The sequence below is a fragment of the Cryptomeria japonica genome, chromosome 4 (genome assembly GCF_030272615.1).
Source record: "Cryptomeria japonica chromosome 4, Sugi_1.0, whole genome shotgun sequence".
Classification (NCBI taxonomy): domain Eukaryota; kingdom Viridiplantae; phylum Streptophyta; class Pinopsida; order Cupressales; family Cupressaceae; genus Cryptomeria; species Cryptomeria japonica.
In genome coordinates this window covers 185,533,958-185,552,648 of record NC_081408.1, presented here as the reverse complement: position 1 = coordinate 185,552,648, position 18,691 = coordinate 185,533,958, and the positions used below count along the sequence as shown (strand labels likewise).

At 33.9% G+C, this 18,691-nt stretch overlaps 1 protein-coding gene across 4 annotated transcripts; it reads right to left on the bottom strand.

The window, feature by feature from the left end:
* Positions 1–7,683: 7,683 nt before the first annotated feature.
* Positions 7,684–17,530, bottom strand: LOC131028086 (sugar transporter ERD6-like 6). Of its 4 annotated transcripts, XM_057958300.2 has the most exons (19): positions 17,190–17,260; positions 17,031–17,101; positions 13,958–14,020; positions 13,765–13,854; positions 13,562–13,621; positions 13,322–13,387; positions 12,704–12,769; positions 12,496–12,571; positions 12,312–12,376; positions 11,975–12,067; positions 11,583–11,663; positions 10,194–10,278; positions 9,793–9,839; positions 9,605–9,667; positions 9,434–9,493; positions 9,173–9,229; positions 8,996–9,055; positions 8,457–8,571; positions 7,684–8,336 (listed from the first exon to the last, which is right to left on the bottom strand). In XM_057958300.2, the coding sequence occupies exons 2-19, from the start codon at positions 17,058–17,060 to the stop codon at positions 8,224–8,226; spliced, it is 1,290 nt and encodes a 429-aa protein (XP_057814283.2). In that variant the 5' UTR covers positions 17,061–17,101; positions 17,190–17,260; the 3' UTR covers positions 7,684–8,223. The 4 variants fall into 4 exon arrangements, with proteins under 4 accessions (XP_057814283.2, XP_057814281.2, XP_057814284.2 ...); XM_057958298.2 differs by lacking the exon at positions 17,031–17,101 and having other exon boundaries at positions 17,190–17,529; XM_057958301.2 differs by lacking the exon at positions 17,190–17,260 and having other exon boundaries at positions 16,961–17,090.
* Positions 17,531–18,691: the final 1,161 nt, after the last annotated feature.

The window sequence follows — 18,691 nt, the reverse complement described above, 5'->3', positions numbered from 1 at the left end:
CTTCTAGCCTTATTTCTCATTTAAATAAATATATTTATTTATTTAAATTATCCTTTTCCTAAATTAAATAAATATCTTATTTATTTAATTATCCTACTTCTTCTATTAATTAAATAAATCTTTATTTATTTAATTAATTCATTAGCCTTTTCTACCTATGACACATGTCATTCATCTCTTAATTCATACACTACCTACCCCTCTCATTATTTTATTATTTCTTTTACCTACCCTCTAATCATAGCCAACCTCCTTTTACACCTCTCAATCTTATCCCTCCATTTCATATAGTGTCTTCTATATAAGGAGATGCTTCCTTCATTATCAAACCCTAATGAGCTAACTACTTGATCAATTGACTACACTACGATCCTACTTGCAACCACATTCTGTTCTTTGTTGAGCTCTTGTGCATATAAAATCTGAGAGCAAATATATCAAGCAAGATCAATGGAGATAGGAAGAATGGGGATCAAAACCCTATTGGACATGTGATGGTATAATCTTTGTGATTTCATGTGATTTGCGTTGTCTTAGGTAATCTTCATATGTTATGGTGGATCTTTGTTGATTGTTAGGCTAGGGTTTTGTGGTTGAATTCATTTAGCCTTTCAATATTGTTATTATTGTTATCCATTTTCACCATATACAAGTTCAAACTGAAGAAATTGAAACACCTTAAGCCTTACCAGATAGCATGGATTCAGGATGAACATAAGTTATTAGTGAGTGAACAATGTTTAGTAAAATTAAAAATTGGGAATTATCATGATGAAATTTTGTGTGATATTATGCCTATGGACATTTGTCATCTTTTGTTGGAAAGACCCTGGCAATTTGATAGACAGGCAATCCATGATGGAAGGAATAATACATACACTATTGTGGCCAATGGGATGAAGAAAACATTGTTGCCCTTGGAGGAACCTTTGAAGACTGAAGTCTATACAAATACCAAAATCTATCTAGTAGATGGAAGGAAGTTCATGGATGGATTGAGATATGAGAATGTGTGTTTTGCCTTAATTCCTAAAAAGACCGAGAGAACGAAATCGAAAGGAGAAAACTCGACAGAGATAAGAGATTTGCTGGCAGAGTATGGGGACATCATTTCAGATAATGTACCTGGTGGATTGCCACCTGTTAGACGTATTAGTCATTGCATGGACTTGGTTCCCAGAGCCAATTTGCCTAACAAAGATGCACACTAGTTAACACTGGCAGAGAATGAAGAATTGAATAGACAAATGTAAGAGCTATTGGAGAAAGGTTTGATCAGGGAAAGTCTGAGCCCTTGTGCAGTACCAGCGGTATTAGCACCTAAAAAGAATGAAGGATGTGTACCAACTCAAGAGAAATAAACAAGATCACAATGAAATACTAGTTTCCCTTGCCTAGGATGGATGACATAATGGATTGTTTAAGTGGAGAAAAGTACTTTACAAAGATAGATATGAAGAGTGGATATCATCAGATCTGGATCAGAGAAGGTGATGAATGGAAGACAACATTTAAGAAAAATGAAGGATTATATAAATGGTTGGTGATGCCTTTTGGACTGACTAATGCACTGAGTACTTTCATGAGGCTGATGAATAAGGTTTTGAAGAAATTCTTGGGTAAGTTTGTTATTGTGTACTTGGATGACATTCTGATTTTCAGTAAGACAAAAGAGGAGCATTTGTTGCAATTAAGACAAATTTTGCAAAGGTAGAGAGAAGAGAAGTTACTGATCAATATCAAGAAGTGCACTTTCATGAAGGATGAGCTAGTCTATTTGGGCTTTGTGATATTTGAGGATGGTTTGAAGATGGACCCTGAGAAAGTGAAAGCCATAGTTGAGTAGCCTACACTAGAAAGCATTGGAGAGGTAAGATCATTTCATGGATTTGCTAGTTTTTACCGGAAGTTTATCAAAAATTTCAGTTCAGTTTGTAATCCTACGACTGAGACCATGAGGGGAGATAGGAAGGAATCCAAGTGGACCATCAGAGCAAACAAATTTTTTGAGTTGTTGAAACAAAAAGTGATTGAACAACCTATGTTGGCTTTACTAGATTTCAATAAGGTATTTCAAGTGTATTGTGATGCAAGTGGAACAACAATAGGGGCAGTTTTGAGTCAAGAAGGGTGAGCAATAGCCTATTTCAGTGAGAAATTAAATGATGCCCGGAAGAGATATTCAAGCCTTGAAGAAATGGAGACGTTACTTGTTGCCTAAGGAGTTTGTGTTGTATACAAATCATCAAGCTTTGCAAGCCTATTTCAGTGAGAAATTGAATGATGCCCGGAAGAATTTTATGCCATAATTCAAGCCTTGAAGAAATGGAGACATTACTTGTTGCCTAAGGAGTTTGTGTTGTATACAAATCATCAAACTTTGCAATATTCGAATAGTCAGAGTAAGTTGAATCAGAAACATATGAGATGGGTAGAGTTCTTGCAGAGTTACACCTTTGTGTTGAAACATGGAAGTGGGAAATCTAACAAAGTTGATGCATTAAGTAGGAGAAGGAATTTGCTGACAGAGATGAGAGTGACAGTATTAGGTTTTGAAGATTTGAAGACCTTGTATGATGAAGACCCGAATTTTGCAGAACCTTGGAAAGCATATAGAGAACCGGTTATGGTTGATAGGAGCAAATGGTTGGATTACTTCATTTGGGATGGGTTGTTATTTAAGGGAGTTCAGTTGTGCATACCTAAATGTTCCATGAGAGAGAACCTAATAAAAGATAAGCATAGTGGAGGTTTAGCTAGACATTTTGGCATTGATAAAATAGTTGCATTGGTGAGTGAGCAGTACTTTTGGCCCCAGATTCATAAGGATGTTAAGAGATATGTGCAGAGTTGTAGATTTTGTCAAGTTTCAAAAGTTAGTAGTCAGAATGTGGGATTGTATAAACCTTTGACATTACCGGTAAGACCTTGGGAGGATATAAGTATGGATTTTGTACTTGGATTACCTAAGACACCGAGAGGGAATGATTCTATATTTGTGGTAATGGATAGATTTTCAAAGATGGATCATTTCATACCTTGTAAGAAGACATCAGATGCATTGCATATAGCAGACCTATTTTTCAAGGAAGTGGTAAGATTGCATGGGTTACCTAAGAGCATAGTTTCAAACAAAGACACTAAGTTTGTTGGCTATTTTTGGAGAACACTTTGGAAGAAGATGAAGATAGATTTGAAGTTCAGATCTACTTTTCATCCATAGACTGATGGACAGACAAAAGTAGTTAACCAGAGTTTGAGAAACTTGTTGAGATGTTTAGTAGGAGATAAAACTGGAAGTTGGGATTTGATCCTTGCACAAGCAGAATTTACCTACAACAATTCAATGAATAGAAGTACCGGAAAAACACCTTTTGAGATTGTTACCGGAGTGCATCCTAAAGGAATAGCAGAATCGAGAGACATTAGAAGTGAAGACCGGAAGAGTTCAAAAGTAGAAGAATTTGCAGATCACATGGCAGCATTGCACATTCAAGTTAAACAACATTTGGAAGAAATGAATAGAAAATACAAGGAGAAGGCATATGAGAAGAGGATATATAAGGAATTTGAAGTTGGCGATGAGCTGATGGTCTATTTGAGAAAAGAGAGATTCTCGGTTGGTACTTATAATAAGTTGCAGATGAAGAAGTTTGGACCCAGTAAGATCTTAAGAAAGTTCAGTTCTGAAAATGCATATGAGGTGGAGCTACCGGATAGTCTGAGTATTTCACCTATATTCAACATTAAAAATCTTCATGAGTACCATGAACCAGAATTCAGTGAGAAAAATATTGCAGATTTGGAAAAACAATTGCCCCAAAAGGAACCAGATCAGATTGAAGAGATTTTGGATAGTAGGATTGGGCATAATACCCGAAGCAGTCAGTACAAACAATATCTTGTGAAGTGGAAGAACAGACCAGTGGAAGATTCATCTTGTATTTTTCAGGTAGAGGTAGACCGCCTTGGTTTTTCCTCTGACCCTAGCAAAGTGAGAGGCTCACTTTTTTTTTATCAACATCGAATATCTGATGCAGGAGCATCCCCGGTTAATAGCAATCTTGCATCAACCAAAAACATTTTCTTTTCTGTTTTGTTTTCTGTTTGCAGTTTCAGTTTTGTTTTTTGTTTGTAGTTTCAGTTTTCCTTTTTGTGTGTCCCGGTTTTGGCTCACTGGTTCCTGTGGAGTTAGATTTTACTTGAAGACTTGATCACCCTACTTGCTTTCTAACCACATCTCATTTGGATCACTTTCCAGCAAGATATCGCTATCGGTTTCCTTGATAGTTTCTTGATACCGGTTGTTCCTTTGTTACCAGTTGTTCCTTTGTTACGGATTGTTCCTTTGTTACCGATTGCTTGAGACCTATTCTAGTGATCTACTGGAACCCATTCTGAAGCTTGTGGAGATTTGGACGTTGATCTCAATGTTGCTTGGTGTGTGGTTGACCTTCTGCATTTCATCCTTTGGATTTTTCGGAGGAATCTCTTGGCGGAGGCCGACCTTGTTCATGTTGCATTATTCTTCGGATTTTGATCCTTTTGGACTGACCAGATCCTTTGGATCAATATATATATTTGTAATCATGCTTTAGAATGTAATCAATCAAAGAATCAAGGAACATCAAATAGATAGACTGTGCCTAGAAGATAGATCTTTCGATTCAAGGTCCTGGTGTGACCTATTCTACCAAGCTTGTGTGTCGGTATGTTGTAACCCGGTTGTTACCAGTTGGATGTAATTAACTTTCATGCAATAAAATTATCTGTTATGCATTGCCTCCATCATATCTGTGTATTTCCGTTGTGTTTACTCTTGCTGATCGGTTTGGACTGATCTCCTTGAGGTCCCTCCACACTGGTGACTGCACCACATTGTTCTTTATTTCACATGATCCCTAAAGTCAACGTCTTTGCTCTCAAGTCATTGAGAAAAGTGACTTAGGAATGACAACTCCAAGAACGAGTGATGTTTGATTATTATGCATGAATGCATTCCTAGATATGTATGTTATTGAATCTTTGATGATTAAGCTAGCATAAAGATGATGATAAGATTAACTAATTATCCTAGCAATGATATACTAGTCTAACATGCATATTCTGTGATATTAGAATGCTTCTAAATGCTATTATGATGATTTAACAAAGAGAGGCTAAAATGCTTAGTAATTAGACTATAAGTTAGACGCACAAAGACTTGGATTCTATTAGCAAAATGACTATAAGTTTGATACACAGATATTTCTATATGCAAATGAGAGAATGAAAGCTCTATTTATAGGAAAAATAGGGCAATAGATGGTCAAGATTGGATAATCTTAACAAGGGCCAGGATTGAAAGTTAATCAATCCATGTTCACAATTCTCACCAATGAAATGGTGACAATTGTTAACAAGAGGTTTCTTGAGAGGAGGAGAAAGAAGCATTAAATGCTTGAGAAGACATGAAGGTTACCTTAGGAGGTAAGGGTTAAGGTTAAGTTAGGGTTATCCATTGGATAAATCTTTTACCCAAGAGGTAAACTCTTGTGCAAGGGTTAAAGAAATAACCAAGTTAAAGTCATGAATACTTGATGAGACCCTTGAGTTAGATGAGGGTTGAGTGAGAGAGAAAATATCTAATCATGCAAGAAGGTTGAGTTAACCATTAATGGTTATTTAAGAGCCTTAAATGGTTTGGAAGACTTTGAGGATTAATTTGTTGAGGACATAAAGCCTTTAATGGTTTTCAAAAACTTTGAAGGCTTTGAGAAGTGACTTCTCTTTGCTTAGGATTGTGACAATATTTAGGACATGGATTAGGCTAAATTGGAATTGATTAGAAGAATCTAGAAGGGGGTTAAGGAAGCAAGTGGGAGATGTAGGAAAATGCAAGTGGAGGAAAAAGGATTTTAATTAAAATAAAATTACTTTATTTCAATCAAATAGATGCAACTTGCATAAATACAAGTGGAATATTTGATAAATAAATTAGATTTATTTATTTGCAAAGATTAATTTAATTAAATGTAAATTTAATTAAAAATGGAGAAAGGTGAATTAATTAAATAAAGTGATTTATTTAATTAAAGGTTAGAAAAGGCTTAGGTGAATTTAATTGAATAAATTGAGTAATTCAGTTGATTAAATAGATGAATGTGAATAATTTAATTAAATAAAGGAATGAGGTTAAAATGAATATTTAAATATTCACTTAGGAAAGTGGTCAGATTTATACGTCTATAGATGGCTTCTCCAAGATTCTTGGAGACCAATCCAGAGGCCAAAAATCGCTTTGGAAAGTGGCGTACACCTCCAATAAACCAACTGAGCTCATCAGAAACATCAGATTACCCATCTAAACAAGATGACATGAACCCAGAGTATCAGCGTCTAAAGCTTGCTAGAGAACCTAAAAAATTGGGGACATTAGAGTCCATTAATAAAAACTAAAAGCATTTAATTAAATCAAGATGTTTTTTATTTGTTCATTATGTTGAAGGTGTATTAAAGTCACATATGAATGCAAAAACATCCATCAATAAAAACTAGAAGCATTTAATTTGACATGTTTGTGACACTTAAATGCATGAAAACAAAAAATCATTTTATTATTATTTTTAAAAATTTAATATTACTTTTATTATAAAATTAGTGTGTTGATATTCTCAATAAATATATATAGAAAAAATATTTCTATATTGTTTTAAATATGTAATACACTATAATAGTAGTATAATAATATATTAAAAATAGGATGAAAGTGCCCCTACATAAAATCCATTTTTTTTCAAATTAAGAATAATAATATATAATAACCATTTGATATTATTATTATATATATTGAAATAGTGAAAAAAACAATTGTCTATGAAGCTAGGAGGATGCACTTTTGTTTGCATTTATTAAAACATTCTCTAGCTGCATAGACATTGCCATAAAAAAAATATGATATCAGGCATGCTAGTTATAGTTAAAATTGTGATGGACACCAGTTAAGTGAGGACATAAACTTTAAATAATTAAAAAATTAACCAAAATAATTTTAAAAATTTCCCTGTGGTGAGGAGTAGCATATTGCTTGCTTCTCCTGCAAACTGTGCATTTGATCTTTCCTTTTTCAATGTTTAAAAATATGTAGAAGATCCAGAGAGAAACATTTTAAGAGCCTGATGCCCTAAGTACAAGCCATCATTGAACACTTGGATGCAAAAGATCAAGAATCAGCCCAAAGCAGCAACTTTGAGGCACCCTGTTCTCTTCCTGAGAGAAATGTTGCATCAAATTTCTGTTTGTTTACTTTCCTCTTATGAACATTCTGTTGTGGTTATTTTGCAATCGGCTCCCTTTATGGGAGGGTAGTGATGACTTCATCATAACTTTTGTTTTTAATTTTGCTGTTTGCTTTCTTTTGATTTCTTTTGATGTACTTCTCTTTCTGTTTTGAATAAAAAATTTAACCTTTTATTGTCATTGTGATCAATACTCTTTCTGTTTTGAATAAAAATTTTACCCTTTTATTGTCATTGTGATCAATACTCTCTGTAAACTTTCTTCATCCATATAAAAAATTAATCTGATTTTGTTCAGCTCTACCAGGATTTGATTCACTCTACCGCCGTCTTGTTGCATTTTGTAACTTCTTCAAAATATCTGAATCTGAATTTTGTCAAATAAAAATAAATAAACAAAGGGAAATGATAAAAATCTCAAGTGCGAACTCGCAATGTATACTTTTAAGTTTTTTCCAGTAGTCAAATCTGAAGAAGAATTGCTTGTCCACAACAATTTCTGTATTTTATCAGTGTACAAAGTCCATGATGCAACTTAATTTAATTTCACAGAGGATTTGGAGTGCGATACTTACAGATAATACGATCAATATTTTTCAGCTAACTGAAATGCCTAAAGAACACATCACTCTTCAATACCAAATGTCCACTTCTATTCAAATGCTCCAGAAGTTCCTTAAAAGATCCTTGTGTCTAGGTTTCTTTATCGAATTAGGCCATGGATTCCCCAATAGATGTAGCTGTATAGACGTCACCTAATTTGGTGTATTGAGAACCCGAATTTTGAGGACAAAATATAATTCCCAATGTATGATGTATCATCTTTCAGTTTCACGGCCAACAAATTTTATTCCATTTAGCAACCACATCCGTTGCAGGAACCTCGTGCTTATATAATCATCCAAGAGTACTCTTTATGGTTCCTAAGTTCTAACGACCCCAAACTTTATCTGTGTGATGCCTCAATTTCCTCCAGAGTTTTTCCCTTAGTTTCAGGCACAAACAATACTACAAAGGTTAAGGTAAGAGCACTGAACAGGGCATACAGCATGAATGTTCCTGCAAGGAACGTAGCTCAATTTTAGCTTTGCAATCCTATACCAATGATCCCAGAAACACTAAAATAGAAATCCATCCTAGGTTCCCAAACTGGAGTTTATGATCTGTCCATATACTTACCTGTTTTGCTCCATTCTAAAAGTAAATTTATTGTCATTGTCACGGCCCAGGAAAGAGACCAGTTGGCCACCGTTGCCACACTACCAGCAATGCCCTTGACATTAATAGGAAGTATCTGCAGTAGTAGAGTAGAACAAAGTAATTTATAGTTGAGCGTATATAAGTCTGACAATCAGAACAAGATGAATGGAATCTTTCATTGATGGGATGTCTAGTATTTAGGGAAATTGAATCTAGAAGGTCAAGACTGATATAAGGTTAAAGTATCAGAACACTATAGAGGCCCAATTTCTAGATTACCATGTATACCCACAAGCTTTTATATTGATTAGCATGCATCAAGTGCATTCCTTGTGAAATAGAAGTCATGATAACTTCACTACTGGACCATGTCCACTTTCTCAAAATTTGAAGATTTGTTTCTTTCATGCCAAATATTTTACTGGGTGAACATCAGTTTTCTGAATTTAAAAATATGCCTTAAAATAGTGTCTTTTGCTAGAATATTTCTCAGGTGTAAGTGGGAGAAGACACATTACCTCGGACATAATAATCCATGGGATGGCCCCCATACCAATTGAGTAGGAAACAACGCAAGCCTGTTGTGAAAGAGCACCAATCAGTCAAATTGATTACTAGGCATCAACTATAATGAAATGTGATCATTTGCAATGAAATCAGAAAGGCTAATAGATAAATTTGACTCCCATGCTTACCAATAAACCAATTACAGCCAAAATACTGGAAAAGTAAGAAGCTGCTAACACGTTGCTCTGCAAGATTCCATGAAGCATGAGATCAAACTTCAAAGTGAGGACTTATTCAATTTTCTGTCTTCATATAATAATAAAATATGTAAATAGTTGCTTAACAATAGAATTTTTTTTCCCGTTTGTCCAAAGAAAATTCACAAATTAAAGCATGTACACCTCATTTATCTGCTACAAAAGAAATGTTATGGTAGTTGAAAAGAACACCTTTAAGTAGAATGCAATCCCTATGAGGAAAAGGCTGGCTGCCATTCCTGCAGATGAGATCTGGCAAAGTGAAGGAAATATTATGTAATTCTCTTAGAATGCTTGAGTTGAATCTGTGGTGATCTTCTGATCTCTTAACAGAGCATTCATAGAAGCAGCTTATTTACTTACCATGAGGAGAACACATCTACCAGCCTTGTCCATTAGCCATGCAATGAATAGAATCATTGGAATCTATATGACATCATTATACAAGATCAATGTTATAAGTTGTGTTAAAAAAAGAAATAAAGGCTTTATTCCAAATCTTTTATCAAGCAATTAGCTGAACTACTTCTAGCTTAGGACTTTACAATCACCTGCACTGCAGCCAGTCCAAGAGATGCAACCTCAGCATTTGAGATTCCTGTTGGATTTATTAGAATTAGTTATCTTTTTCTTTCTGGATTATACAATTATTTCCCAAGTAGATTTCGCATCTCTTACAAGACAGACATTTTCAACTTAAAAAATCTCACATATGCAACTGCCATTTTTTTTCCTTGTATTTTTGGTTTAGTGCTTCCCTATTATAATTTAATGTACTTTTGAATCCCATGATCCTACTCGTTTCCATCTGTATAAATTAACATAATTTATTTTCTTCTTTTCTGCCAGATCTTTTGTACTTTGTAAAATGTGCAATGCAGAGGTTCTAACAAGGTTGTGCATGGACCACTATTGGTTGGTAGAAACATTAAATCTGAATAAAACAACTCACCAGCCGATTTGAAAATGGAAGTACTGTAGAACATAATTCCACTTATTCCTGTCAACTGCTGCAATACAAGCAGGCCAATGCCAATCTGACAATAAACATTCTGAAACAATAAGATTCTTACATAATATGTTTCATGAAGAAAATATCTGAAGTGCATTGCTAGTACACATTAATCAGCCAGGTTCTGAAAATGCCACGATAAGGACACACAAACAAAGAAAGTCTGAAAGAGGATTTAAAGATGCTGAAATGCATGAATAAATTTGCAAATCTACTGTACTAAATGAAATTCTAGAGAAGATTCAAGTATAGTAGAGATTACTAGCAAAGTTGGCAGTAGAATTTGCAATGACAATGTAAAGCATTTACCGAATGTTTAGCATAAGAGAGCTTGAAGACAGTCGAGTAAAGGACTTTGGTGGCTCATGGATTTTCTGGTCTTTGGAACAAATGATATGGTTTAGAAGCTAGTGTGGTTAAAAATTGAAAAGCACGCATATGTGAGGAATGTGAGCATGGACATCTAATGAAATACACTTTCATTGGAGGATATGTTTTATTTGATTGCTTGGAAAACTTCCGTTGTGAAAACAATTTTCACTATTGCAATTCTAAAGACCTTAGTACTAATGAATTCATACATGCCAAACAATCTTCTTCTTTGAGACACGTGTGATTATACTCATCAACCCTTGATCAAAGAAAATCTTTATGTGCAGTACAAGATTTCTAGGAGTCGGATCAATCGTCAGGTGCCTAAAACATAATGGAAAGCATGAAGCATTGACAAAAATATATCCAAGGAAATAATCAAAGTCATTCTTGCTATAAAACTAGGGTCAATTTTTCATCAAAAAAGGATAAGGCTTACTCGTAAAATAAGAATATTTCATACTAATCTAGTCTAGGAAATGCTTAAGATGTCTATCTTGTTTATCTTGAAGTTTAAGAGATAACAGATGGGAAGCTCGGGTGGTCTGATAAACTGTGTTGCCTACTAATTATAATGATTTGTGGGTGCTATAACCTAAGCAGGTTATAAATCTATATGTACATTGGTTAGTGTACAAGGTTCTGGATAGAATATAGAATTATAATATGAACTGAAATAAACTTCTCGTGGAGAATACAGGTTAGAAACTAGTTTGAGAGCAAGGTTTAGAAAAAAATACATAGAGATATGGTTCCTCTGACTTCCATTTTGTTGACATCTGACAAAGCATCAGGCTTAAATCATCACAACATTACACACAACTCCATCATAATTCCAACATCTTAAACAGATGCATAAAGAGATTTCGTATAATTTCCCGTGTAATTAGAGATGTGCAAAACATAAAGCTCACATTGTTGTTTTTGGCATTCAAATTGGAACATAAGAATACTTACAGTAAGAGGGAATGCATATCTCCTCTGGCATAACTCTGACAATTTGATATTTGGTTCTCGCCTGTTTAGCTCCATTGAACTCTAAAGCACAGTAAAATTTCACATTAATTGTAGTAAAGGCTCCTTCCTGAAAACAATTGCCGATTCCCAATTGCAGGCTTTGCCCCAGTAAATGAATAGCTTACTTAAGGAGATTAAAGGCTAAGAAGATATTTACAAAGATGATTTGGTAAATCAAAAACTGTACAACATGTTTCTTTGTACTTAGATCACTCAATGCAAAGCCAAAAAGATTGGTAAGAATTTTTTTGTTCTGTTTTATTTTGATAGAACAACAGGGACATGTCATAAAGAAAATAAAAGGAAGATCAAATTATAGGTGAAAGAATTACCCTAATTTCAGTTGCCTCAAGGGAAACATCAGAGTCAAACCCACGAAGGCTTTGTAAGGAAGCTTCAAAGTCTAAATCTTTACCGATCTTAGCCTGTATGTTCATAAGCACAGATTAACCAAGATAAGTTTTAGCAATGGTGAAAAGCATCAATCTATTATCTCATCGTAATAAGAGTTTAGGGTTTGTAAGGATCTTTCGAGTCTAGATCTTTGCAAATATTATCCTGTATGCCCATAAACACAGATTAACCAGGATAAGTTTTTAGCAATGGTGAAAAGCATCAATTTATTTAGCACCACATTAATATATAGAATCTAATTTCATTGAATCTTACCAGCCATCTTGGAGCTTCTGGAATTAAAAAAAGCCCAAGAACCAATAAACTACAGGGAACTGCACCTGCATAGCCATAAAATACTGGAAAGATGAGCATTATTTAGCAACCACACAATGAAATTTTGATAAATTGATTTGAATTATACCTTATCCTCTCTTTCATATAATTTCCACCAATATACCTGCAATTGCAAGATGCCTCCAGGAAATGAACATTCCCAATAGATATGCCACGAATATACCAATTGTTATGGAGAGCTGTTTCACAAGTAGTCTCTTAGTTTGTTACAACTTCGACTTTGCAAATGAAAATAAATGACCACATTTTACATTTAAGGACAGTTTAAAGGTTGAGTTTTCAGCAAATGCTGGTGATGAGCAAGTCCTTACCATGTTGACTGTACCAAGACCTCCACGCAAGTGCTTAGGAGCTATCTCAGCAATATACACAGGCACCTGAAAAGATCATAACATACAACGCAGAAAATTATATGAATGTCTAGGCCATTTTTCTTCCTGATTACTCCAAAGAGTAATCCCTATTATTAGTCATCAAATTTTTTTATTGGCTATTGTTCATGTGAAGAAAAGCAGTGCAATATGGGAGAATAAAATAATCTGACCAATACAGACAAATGTCTGGCATAAGGAATTTATATCGTTTTGAGTTCTTGACAAGGTATCTAATATTTTGATCTCAAAAGTTGACAAGGAATTCAGTTTTTAATGCATCTAGAAAGACCACCTCTCAATCTATGTTTTCTATGTAGGAAAGCTTTTTAAGTATACACCGAACACTGCTGTGGCAGATGATAATTTTCCATTTGTTGTCAGAAATCATTCAGTGACTTTTTAATTAGAATGATTTTGGCAAACGTGTGTCTCTATGTGAATAATAAGAATTAAAACTGGAAATTATAAATTATAAATCTGGCAAGGGAGAGGAAAACACTTAATAACAGGAACTTGAATTTATTGTAAAGGGTTGTGATAAATCAATGAACTTACAGTGAATGATATGATCCCTACTCCCAAGCCCGTCAATGACCTACCTATATACAGAAATGAAGAATCCTGCATCCGGAAAGAAATAAGGAAATTAGAATACTTAAGTATATTCTTTTCATGTGCAAGTTACAGAAGTTCTGATACTGAACTTACAAACATGCATGTCATAATTCTAGGACCATTTTTTGTAGGCCATGTTTATATGATGCAGGGTTCGTTAATGGAAGAACTACAACTTGCCTTTGCCAAACAAATGGCTATCCACCCTAGAATATTGGGTATTGAGGCTACTACCAGTGCCTGTGTATGTAAAGAGAAATCTCTTAAGAAGATCAGAACTCGTACAAGGGACATCTTACATCAATTAAGATTGAAAGGAATAAATTAATTCATATATATCAACTTATATTTCCCTTCAACAATACAAACTCCTAAGAACATACCCCTTTTCTTCCAATATAATCAGCAAGTAGCCCACTGACCATGGCCCCAATCATTGCCCCAACATTGGACAGTGATCCAAATAAAGAAAACTGTGTGAAAGTTAGCAGCCAATTCATCAACAATGGCAAGCTTGACATCTGCAATTCTAGTAGAGAGAGGCACATACAATGCTCCAAGAGTAATGCAACATACCTCAGAAATGGTCAGATTGAGATCATTCATTATACTACTCTCAGTCGGTGATGAATAGCCAGTCTGCAACAAGATGACTAATATCACTTTTCTTTGTTTTTCCCCTTCCAAATATATAACAACAATAATAAATAACAGTAAGTCATTTGTGAAATTTGTGCCAACTTTTGCATACAAGTTTTCCAACAATTACATTGGAAATAATTTCAGTCATTGGAAATTTTCTATCTATTTCTTTTAAATATTTCATATTGTAGCATCATATAACAGTTTACATGAAAAATATTTTACTATACTCTATCCTAGTAATGCTTTGAACTTGTAAGCTAGATGTTATTCTCATTGTACACTTTGCTTGTTGCAGCTCAAAAAATAGAGGTACATTTCATCTGTCATATGTCAAGCTTGTTTTCAGACGCAAGGGAAACAAGTATCTTATTTAAGAACTAGGAAGTTCCCTCACATCCAGTTTTAGAAATGGGCACTAGAGTTACCTAGCTATTTTTGTCAGAGAGATCTTCAAAAAATGTCACTTATAGAGGACAAGGATAAGGTTGATGGATTTTATCATATTACTCATTAATACCATCTTGTGGCCTTAAATTGGAAAAAGAAACAAATTGAATGTTTGGTCATACTTGGAGATCCATAAAGCCTCTTTCATGCTTCTAGAGTAGGACATTGTATCTATTGCCTACCGGGGCACTCTTTGACAAGAAATCCACAGAACTTAAAATGTGAAAGCACCTCATCATCAATTCCTTCCCTGACAGAATACATATATAGATTAGTCTCAAATGATAAAAGAGATTTATTTGGTATGACCCAAAAGTGGAGAAAACTGAAATATTATAATTTAGCAGTAGCTCTTTGTACAGCTGAGACATAAAGGACTTGATTAAAGCACAATATTGGATTGTTGAAATCTAAATCTGCACGTGATGCATTGTTCAGCAAGTGTAGCTTAAGCAACACTTCAAAGTGAGGAGCCCAATTCAGTTTGTGTTCCAATAGATGTAATATTCTCTGTTCGAGGATAATGTGAAGAAACATATATTAGTTCTACCATTCAGACTAAAGTTGTTTTTGCTCTGTTTTGCCATAAGGTAGCTGTCTTCAGGTGTCAAGCACTGAAATGATCTCCTAGGCTTACTGGATTGATTAATTCACATTTCACTCTTCCTTCACTGCCCTACAATGGTCTCTTTTGGCAAGTTGTCAAGTGCCCTTCATCCCCCACTGACATTGCTAGCAAAAAGGACTTGTCAGGCCTAAGCCAATTTTAGTTGACAGGTGCTCCTCTCTATACTTGTTCCAAGTCTCATGATTTGGCTGATATTGCCATTTTTCTATTTTTTCCATTGAATATTTGACCTTATATGGTAAGAGAATCGACAGTACATTCTAACTAGTAGCAGCAAAGATTATGTTAGCTGAGACCATTACCTAAAGAATGTAATCACTCTTGATGACCATACAAACATTAACAACTCTTTACTTTTCCTATGCAATGTAACTAAAACACTCTTCTTTTTTCCATCATTGTTGACAGTACTCTTAAGTTGTATTCACCTAATCTGATCATTTGTAGACACTAACATTATTATTTTGCTTTAAATCTCAAATCATACTCCTCCATTTGGACATCATCTTCAGCACTCACATAAATGATAAAGCACTTCCATGGCATTGGCCAGTATTGAACTTTAGAGTTCCATCTCCATAAAATAAATCTTTAATAGGTTCAGGGAAATCATATATCGGGTGGAGATGATAATTGTAGGTCTAATTAGTCCATATGTATTTTACTAAATACTAAACCAGTCTCTACTTGCTTTCATACTCATTTTTAATTTAATAATTTTCATGGTTACTTCAGGACCCGGACTAGGCTAAAAATCCCTTAGCTCCCTCTCTTACATTATATTACTTCCTAAATGTACCCACTCTGTAGATTGTCCTTCCTTCATTTGAGGGCATGAATAGCAATCATTTAATGAAATTTTGGGACAACTCTTTAAGATATTTTTTGTTTTCTAGGATCGAAACTGAAGGACAAATCAAAAAATAACTGTCACCAAAACTGAAGACTGCTGCCACTCAATACTTCAGTTTTGTACACTGCTTTTAGTTAGGAGCCAGGAGAAGAAGTAAAAGTTGAAACTAGCTTTACTACCATTTAAGTACTGTACCTGAATCAATCAATAATTAATTGATCTACAAAATTCACTCCTCTCTCATAAAGAGAAGAATATGCATTTAAGGATGATTAACTTAAAACCAATACTAAGCGGGTGCTGCCCATGATTAGTGGGAAGGCGAAGCTACTGAAATTGCCAATACAAACGTCTGCTAAATGGTCTTTAAGCAATGCCATGCCACACAGGACAAGTCAAGGCGGGGTAATGTAAATTTTCAGAGAATAGGAACTCCTTGTACCTAGCTCCTATGCCCAATTGAGCTACTTGGTGCAAGTTCCAGAGGAATGCCCCTAGCAGGCTACTACATACCTTATAAAGATGCCCCTAGTAGGCGCCCAACAGAATAAAACCCATCATCATACAGGAAGAATGTGAGGAATTAAGCCTCTTACAGATGTCTCATATTCCATATCCAGACAACGTTGAGTGCAAGTCACAAACAAATTTTGGCAGAATGAAAACCCTAGCTCATGGCTTTCCCAGTGCAAATGGGGTTTAAGCTTGATGATGCATTCATGAGGTTGAGAACTGACCTACAGGCTATAAATAAGGATAAAATAAAATGCTACTTGGCCTCTAAACCCAATCCCAAAAAAAGATATTCTAGCCTTCATGGTGCATTTCGCTGTGGGTGCCTTAATAAGATCAAGATAGAAAACAAAACAAAACGAAACGATGAATTATATTATGAAAGGAAGCAAACTTCATCTGATCCCATATTACAGAGAAGCAAACTTAATTATATCACAAACAATTCATTCTCTGCAAAATGATTGGTTACATTCAAAAGAAGCAAACTTACAGCAAACCCAAGTTGCAGAAAATCCATTCTCCTCAAAATGACTGGTTACATTCAAGAGAAGCAAACTTACTGTGAACCCATATTGCAGAAAAGCAAACATAATTATATCCCAATTTAATCCATTCTCTTCAAAATGACTGGCTATATTCAAGAGAAGCAAACTTAATTATATCCCAATCAAACCATTCTCCTCAAAATGACTGGTTACATTCAAGAGAAGCAAACTTACTGTGAACCCATATTGCAGAGGACCCAAAGCCACAATCAGTGTACAAAGTACAGCATTAATAGAACTTTCTCTAGACGTAGCCTCTAGAACTTGCCTCCTGCTGCCACCTCTCTCAAATTTAATCCTGGAATTGCTATACCAACTATTTGTTTGATAAAACAATGGTCTCTTCACATCTTCTTCATTCTCCAAATCCCCATCAAAGCTCATTCTCGTCACATTTTCAGCATTTTCCAAATTCCTCCAATTAAAACTCATTTTAGCTCAAATCACAGCACAAACTGTAAAAAGCTCACTAAAATTCTAAATAGATCAACACAATATATTAGAAAAGCAGGGTCTATTTAACGTGCCGGATGGCCAACGTCTATCTAGGATTCTTCATGAAGCAATAGATTACGTGTTTAACAAACTTTAACAATCAATTTAGTAATTAATCCATTTCAACATTTGTGTCAAATGAAAATGTGGCGTCCGGTTATTGGAGGAACAACGTAGCATATTTATAGGTATCTAGAATGCGGGTGCGAACAAATGGATTTCAGAATTTACCTCAGAATCATAATAGATAATAGATAAAAATAATAATAATAATTGCTGAATTGTAACATCAAACATGTGGAAAGAATAGAAAAAACTATCATTGGTTTCGAATTTAGAGTTATAATATATAAATAAATACTTTCATATATATATTATATGATTTGAGAATTATAACATATGGATAAAGCTATCCAAATGCTTTCATATATATATTATACTTCTTCTATCGTGACTAATAGTATACAATATGTATATTATATATTCAATTTTAAAATTATTTGAATGTTTGAAAGTCACCACCAAGAATGCAAAAACAAAAAAAATATTAATTTAAATTGTATCAATAAGATTGCAATTTTTAGTATTTGTTGTTTTTGCAATTTTTGGTGCCTTTCAAACACTCAAAATAATTTTAAAATTGAATTATGAAAAACATATTGTATACTATTAAAGAATACATAATGTATATTATATATTGAATTATAAAGTTATATGTTTAAATTAAAGAATTGTTGCATAATTTATATTTAATTAATAAGGATTAAAATTTGTTGAAAATACAATTTATATTGTTACCAACGAATAAGGTTTATTTTGTGTTTTTGAATAACGTTTAAATTTTAAAAACTAAAAAAATATTATATTTATATATAAATGAATTCATTTAAGAATAGTTTAAGATTTTTTTTTGAAATAATGAAGATTACATTGAAGATAAATTTAAGTTGTAGTAAATAAAATAATTTTTAATTAAATAAAATTATATATATATTGCTTTAAAAAAATTTAAAATATATTTATATCATTACAATTCTATTTTTAATTGAATATTTTGTACATCTCCAAATTTTGAAATAGCTTTCACTTCAAACTAACAATAACAATATGTTATATTAGATTGATTTTTTTTTCAAAATAGAATGGACAATGCATACTAAATGTACTATTTAGTTTCCCTT